We start from the raw sequence: 8,080 nt of genomic DNA, 5'->3' as shown, positions 1-8,080 counted from the left end.
GATCCATCTGAGCAAATAATGACAGGTTCAGATTTTTTTTGTTTACCATGAGATATAAAATATAACATATTACAGGTCCGATCTAGTGGATTCATGGCATGAAATGATCTTCTCCTACCTTTGATCTTTCCCCAATCATTCACACGAGGTGTTCATGAGTATGGGTTTAGACATTATAAGACTGATGTGATGGGGTAAGGCCTAAGCCTGTTAGACATTATAAGACTTTAAAATGTTAATCCGGTGCAAAAATCAAAAGAATTTTGCACTGTATGAATATATCCATGATGTCAAATTATTCACAAAATTTCTATTGAGTTTTTTGATGCCAAATTGTATTATGTGAATGTGGTTTTCAAGCAAGTTTAGTGTTGTGAGTGTTTTAGCAAGGTTGACAATTTCAAACAAAAATTTTTAACGGTCTCCCAACTCGGATCTTTTGAATCCTTCTTTGAACTACTTGCCCAATGAAGATCAAGATGTTGAAAGTGCTTAGAGACTAAAATATGTAGTTGAGGTTGTAGATGCATGAAATTGAATCAACTGCGCTTTCAAATTATCGGTTTTCTTGGGTATTTTTTTAAGAAGCTTAGGGAGACTTGGATAGCAGTGTTTTTGTACCCTGTTTCAAGATCAATCTAGTTTTATGTAGGATCGATCCATTTTCAGGCATTGGATTAAGGGTTCGACTATTTATTTAAACCAAAATTTTCTATTTTAGGGCCGGAGAACACCGGCAGCTGTTCCTCTTTCTCCCTTGAGCTCTCTCTTCAATCCAAATTTCTGTGCTAAACTGTATTGTGTTAATTTTCATTTTCAAGCAAGTTTACCGTCTTTTTTAATTCTATTTCAAACTTTATCTGTGGGAATAAACTGATACAACCTGCAGTGAAAGGATATAGCTTTTCATTCAAACTAAACCACATTCTTAACATATTGCATTCCGAATCAAATCCACCCAGAAATTCAACTACATAGACTTGCATACAGAGGGAACATCCCACATCGATTCTATTCCCACTTTCCAAATCACATTCACCAAACAGTCCCTATTCCACTCCTCCCATTTGCATCCCTCCATACGAGGGAATGAAAAATTGAGAGTGGTTTACTTATGGCGGACAGGATCAAATTTCTGAAACAGTCCCCAGCCTCATATTGTATCCATCACTATCCGAAGTATATTCCAAACTAATGGGGCAACATCCAATTACATCAAGCTAACTGGAGATCAGGCAACATCCAATTACATAATAATAATAATAATAATAATAATAATAATGATAATAATAATAATAATAATAAAAGGAATGAAGCTTCGATCTCGTAAAAATCAAAGAAAATAAACAGCGGAATGATCCGAACCAGATGAGAAATTAAACTGAAGGGGCAAGAGAAGTGGGGAAATCTAACTGTCAGGGCAGAAAAAAAAAACAAACAAAAAAAAGGTCTAAAAAGCAGTGATTTACCTGTAGCTGACGCCGGCGAGAGAAGGGGAGAGGTCGAGAGAGGAGTTTTGGGTCAAAATGACCCATTTTTTAAACTTAATGTTGAAAACGGGCATAGTTTGAAACTATTGTTCAAAATGGCCTCTTTGATGCCACGTAGGCGCCACATCATTAAAAAAAATATTTTTTTTTCGTCATTATAGTGAAAGCCGCAGTTGAGAAACGCGGCTTTATTTTTACACTAAAGCCGCAGTTGGGAAACGCGGCTTCATTTTTCCACTAAAGCCGCAGTTGGGAAACGCGGCTTCATTTTTTAACTAAAGCCGCGGTTGGCAACTGCGGCTTTAGTTCATTTTTATTTAAATTTAAAATTTAATTAAAAAATTATTAAATTATAATTTATGAATGAAATTTAAAAATATACTTAAATAATAAATTATTTATATTTAAATTTAAAATTCTAATATTACTTCAACAAACATAAATTGATAAATAGAAGATATTATAAATGAATGTTTTATTTATTAATAAATTAATAATCTTAAAATAATAAATTTATATAACATATAAATAATATATAAAATTGTATAATTTATTAATTTAAGATATTTAATTTGTTAATTTTTAAGATATTAATTTATTTGTATTATGACAAATTTATCTTTAACAAAATAATAACATACTCTTAAGCCGTAGTTGTCATATATAGATTTTTTTTATAAAATTAGTTAATGAAATTAATTACAAAAAGTCTACTACAAAATGTAATTTTTAATAGTTTAATTAAAGTCACAAAAAATATCCACTAAACATTAATATAGTGGAAAATAAAAAACATATATAATCTCACATGCCTTCACAAGGAGAGAACCTATGTGTAATTGGTACTCTCTTCCTTTTTGGACGCCCCTCTCTAACTGTAGCAGGTACTGCATGTGACACATGAAGAACATCTGTCTGTGATGGGGCTAGAGCTGGAAATAGAGGTGGTGGTGGAGGTAGCAATCTAGGTCGACGTAAGCCCCGCCTACCCCTTGGAATGACTGGCGGTAAATCTAGCTGAGTAGATGTGTCAATCTACACTAATGGTGGGTCTGAAGAGGTAAGAGGTTGTGATGGAGGTAGGTCTAAAGAGGTAGGGGGTTGTACTGATGGTGGGTCTGAAGAGGTAAGGGGTTGGGCTGATGGTGGGTCTGAAGAAGTAGGGTGTTGCACTGATGGTACGTCTGAAGAGATGGGTGATTGTACTAATCGTGAGGATAAAAAGGTAGGGGGCTGTAATGATGCTGATACTGACGATGTGATGGGCTGACAACTACTATATCTACCTCTCCCTTGAGATGTCGACCGACCTCGAACAAGTGGTGGTCGAGCAACTGTCGACTGAGCTGGTGACCTATCTCCTCCATGCTCTACATGTGGGAGACGATAATCCTCTCGAATAATGCACATAACATCAGTGGCCATACGAATAATATCAACAATACTAGTGCGGCAAGCATCAGTATCAGAGTCCTCCAATGCATGACCTCCTCGAGATATGATAGATGTCACAGTCTCAATCTGTCACATAAAATGATATATAATTATTTGTTGGAATAAATATTATACAGAATATGTACATAATATTAAAGTGATACGAACCAATAAGTGGGCAGATAAAGCAGTAGCCTGGTACCGCATAGGTCCAAAATCACTCATAGGTGTAATAAAACGACATGTAATACGACGATACCATGTCATGTACGGAGCATGGTAGTCCATATGAGGCCCTATAGGCGCCGCAGTGACAATGTGGTCCCCCCTAGCCTCCCATAATGCCACGTAGCGCTCATGATACAACCTCCAATCAAACTGAGGTCGACCACGTCGATCTATGGAGTGAAGGTCAGAATCTATAGGGGGTGTCGAAGGAATACCCTGTATGAGTCCAAACTGTCGCAACACACGCTTAAGACGATGCCACTCAACAATATCAAAAAAAATAAATGGTGACATCGTCTGCCAAATATCTTGATCGGCTAAACAAATGTTTGGAAGTAACGCTAGTATATCATCTGTGTAAGGCTGCCATAATACCTGATATATTCATAGATGAGTATGTATTTAATAAAGTATAAATTATATTATTAATATTAAGATGTTCATGTTAAAGAATACTAATATTTAGCCCAAACCTGATCAGATCGCTGTCTATCAAACTCATCTTTGTATGTGACCAACACATGATGAGGAGTGTCTGTATGAGATAAGGGAACTCTCCACCTACTCCCTAGTGCATCTGGTGGGAATATCTCATCTATAGGCACTGGTGCATGGGGAAGTGATCTACTAGGACGACCCACATGTAATCGCTCCCATGACCATAGCTAAAAATGAAATAAAATTATGTTTAAGTGCACATAATTATGACAAAATTACATAATTAATAAGATTAGTAGTTATACCTGCAACAAATGTAATGGTCCTACAATAGATTCTGCACTATCTAAGCTAGCTCGACATAACTCCCGATAAAGATGTGCTAGTGTCGCACTCCCCCAACTATACTGTGCAGTCTCACCAAAATCTCTTAACATGGGTAGAATTGCTAATTGGATGTAAACCCCTTTCTTATCTGTAAATAATGAACCACTAACTAACAATAAAAGATAAGCTCTAGCATGGCGCTATAACGTAACCTCATCTACAACCCCTGGTGGTAAGCGGGAGAAATGGGTAGTAATAAAACGAATTGTAAGGGATGCTCCACGAATATCAGTCTTTGCTGGTCGAACACCCAATAACTCCTCACAAAGTGCATGCCAATCAATATCTGTAGAACCAGTGACAGGATGGCCATGTACACGTAATCCGAATAAGATGGCTATGTCTTGCAATGTGATGGTCATCTCACCAACTGGCATGTGGAATGTGTGCATCTCTGGGCGCCATCTCTCTACCAGTGCAGTAATTAAAGGCCAATCAACCTTAACATGACCTACTCGATGAAAGACATAAAATCCTGACTATATAATGTATGGCCGAACACGATCATCCAAAACCCACTTTCGAAGCATCCTATGTCGGCAAGTCAAAACACTACCCATATCTGGATCAACACGAATGGTGGATGATCGATGTCGATGCTGAAGAGTAAGCACAGATGTATCCTTAGGGTCAGGACGAGCACGAAACAACGGAGTATCCATGTCTGCATGTACATCAATACATGATATAAACAAAATATGAATGAATTGACAAGAAACAATAATATCTAACAACATGAATTTCATCCCAAATAAATTGTAAAAATTTGAACAGCATTTCCCCTAAACAGTAGAGATTCAAAATTTTTCAATGTAACTTGATATAAGTAAAATATGAATGAATTGAAAAAAAACAACAATTTCTAACAACATTAATTTCATTATTAAAATTTTAAAAATTTGAACAGCATCTCCCCTAAATAATAGAGATTAATATTTTTTTCATGTAACCTGATATAAGCAAAATAAGAATGAATTGACAAAAAATAATAATTTCAAACAAACAAACGTCAATAAGATGTTCAATAAGATAGTTTCTACATATATCTTAAAACGATTAAGGTCAATACTAGTAAATTTTTTTTTTAAAAAAACAGTACAATAAGATGTTCATGAAGTACATCAACTCCTCCTATCATTGGTTTCTCTATTAGGACAAGAACGCCGATTGTGACCTGATTGCTTGCAAAGTCCACATGTTTGTGGAGTCCTAGTTTCCCTTGCATCCATCTCATTATGCAAACGACTTGATTTTGGTCGACCAAGAGTTAGCCGTTTCATTGAGTCTGAAGGCACAATTATCGGTCCATTATATTGAGGCCACTCCAACTCATCAAATATGGGATAAAACAAGGGAGCCCATGTTGATAGGTAAACACATGTGGTGTAATAACCTTGTACAAATTGTCGAAAATCAATTGCTCGACAATGACAAGCAGCAAGAATGTGCGAACATGGGAATCCTAACAAAAGTGTTTTGTTACATGTGCAAGACCCCGTTTGAAGGGTAACATAATATGTGCGAGGTTTCCTATTACTGCTTCTAATAGAGTGTCTAGTTTTAACATGAAAACGTCCCGCCACATGATCATACAAAAGAACCTCATGTGCACCCGCCTTAACAACTTTAGCCTTTATCTTGGCGTCAATATGTGAAGTGAATTCTTCACCTGAAGCGAGCCGATTGGCACCATGCTCCCGCCTGACTGTGAAGTAACTGTTAACCCGATAAAAAGTTAACTGGACTAAAGCTATTATTGGTAAGTTACGAGCACCCTTAAGGACACCATTAAAAACTTCAGACATATTAGTTGTCATAATCCCATATCTCCGCCCACCATCATATGAGAGTGCCCATTTTTCAAGAGGAATTTGCTCCAACCAATTTCTAGCCTCGGCATTTATCCGGCCAATTGTATCCATGTGAGAAATAAATTTTTTAACTTTACTCTCCATAGCAGCCCTACACATGAGATCCTTTAAAGTCTTATCTTTGAACTTTGTGTTGAAATTACTCGCTAAATGACGCATGCAAAATCTATGACAAGCATCTGGCTGAGTCTATCCCGAATATGTTTCATTGACAGCAGCTATAATGCCAGGATGACGATCAGAAATCAGACACAACCCTTTCCTTTGTGTTACTCCAACTTGGATACATGCCAAAAACCAACTCCAACTATCTGTATTCTCTCCTTCTGTAATGGCAAATGCAAGTGGAAACAATTGGTTATTACCATCACATCCCATAGCAATCAACAAAGTCCCTTTATATTTTCCATACAAATGTGTCCCATCAATACTGAGAACTGGTCGACAGTGTGCAAACCCTGTAATAGATGGAGCGAATGCCCAAAAAACACGATGAAATATTTCTTCATTCGGATTGTTTCCAGGAACCATTTTGGAATACATAATGCATCCAGGATTTGACTGCTCCAAGGCAAGGAAGAAACGAGGCAACTCTGCATAAGACTTGTACCAATCACCAAATAATCGAGTCATTGCTTTCCTTTTTGCCTTCATTGCTTTTTGATAAGAAATTTGGTAACCAAATTGTTCCGCAACAACAGCTTGAATTGCAGCAACTGTAATGGTCATTTCTGCCTTCACCAATGTTTCAATATACTTAGATATAAAGCTAGAATCCAACTGTGAATGATCTTGATTAATACATGGATTGACACATGTATGAGGACCTTTGTACTTTGTGATTCTAAACATACCCGTATCTTTCACTGTCATTGCCCTTAGTCGCCATTGGCACTCTGGTGCTTTTTTACATTGAAGAACTAACACACTTGCATTTGATCTATAAACAGTAAACTCTTGGTGCGCCTTTATGGAAAACATCTTCACAGCATGTTGCAAATCTGATTTTGAGGAAAATATTTGGCCAATTGATAATTCTCCATCAACATTTCCTAAAGTTGGCTTTTTCCATGGAGTCCAATCACTTACAACACAATTAATTGCCACGTCCATATTTAAAAATTGTGGTGTAGGTGGCATATGGTATGAAACGGGTACAAATGTTTCCTGTAGGTTGTCATTAGAGATATTGAATTGGGTACCATGTGGAGAGGCAACTAGTGATGTGTTTTCAACCTCAAACTCAACCTTAGGATTATTAGACCTATCACCAACTTCAAGGTTCACAAATCTTGTGCTTTCACATTCCACAACTTGTTGGACCATCACCAAATCAATATTTTCTGCTTGACAACAATTTTCATCATCATTAGGTAAATGAATCTCATCTGTGTCGATTGCATAATCTCTATCATCTTCCTCATCTCTCTCATTTTCGTCATCAACATCAGTATCACCTGTTGATAATCGTGTCAAATGACCCATTTCATTACTCAAATGATAATGGTTGGGAGTTTGCTCTATGAATAATTGAACTGAAGACATTCCATACTTTGATGGCACCAGTAGCATACGTGCAACTGTCCGATCATTTCTCACCACTAATGGTTGAAATTTGTTCATTTCAGTTGGATGACGACATTTCAAGACTAATTGATCGTCTCTGTCAACACCAATGATATCATATATCATCTTCAACAACTCCACAAAGGTCGTATGAATGGGCACATCTATAGGCTCAATCTCTACATTATTTCCAATATATCTCAAGTCCGTTTCTGTCCTCAAAATTGTTCCATTCCAATAACATAGCACTTCTACTGTGGAATCAGTCATAATCGCCTTCACATAAATAATAACAAAAGGTTATTACATAAAAAAATTATATTTATTTAAGTAAAAAATAATACTTTATGGTCAATGATTCATAAAATACAATAATAAACCTAATAAATACTGGAATGTAACAAAGCTTCATGTCTAAATACCAAGTTCAACTCAAATGAAAGCAATGTATAAGCAAATAAGTGTATAAGTAAAGAGTATGATGATATTATGAATTAATATTATTTTTGTGATCCAATAAAATGTTTTACATGTGTTTGGGTTACAAACACGTTTAATTTATTTTTCTAATTTCATAATTAGGATGAGATTAACTTTTAATATTTTTTTGATAAAATGAAATTAATATTTTTATATTAAAAATTAAATTTTAAAATAAATATGTGT

At 35.9% G+C, this 8,080-nt stretch overlaps 1 protein-coding gene across 1 annotated transcript; it reads right to left on the bottom strand.

Annotated features, from left to right (window-relative positions):
- Positions 1 to 6,037: 6,037 nt before the first annotated feature.
- On the bottom strand, positions 6,038 to 7,333 carry LOC117905866. Its single transcript, XM_034818724.1, has one exon. It carries the CDS (start codon positions 7,331 to 7,333, stop codon positions 6,038 to 6,040), a length of 1,296 nt encoding a protein of 431 aa, XP_034674615.1.
- Positions 7,334 to 8,080: the final 747 nt, after the last annotated feature.

This window comes from Vitis riparia, chromosome 18 (genome assembly GCF_004353265.1).
Source record: "Vitis riparia cultivar Riparia Gloire de Montpellier isolate 1030 chromosome 18, EGFV_Vit.rip_1.0, whole genome shotgun sequence".
NCBI lineage: Eukaryota > Viridiplantae > Streptophyta > Magnoliopsida > Vitales > Vitaceae > Vitis > Vitis riparia.
The sequence above is the reverse complement of the archived record's forward strand: the minus strand, read 5'-3'. Positions and strand labels throughout refer to the sequence as shown.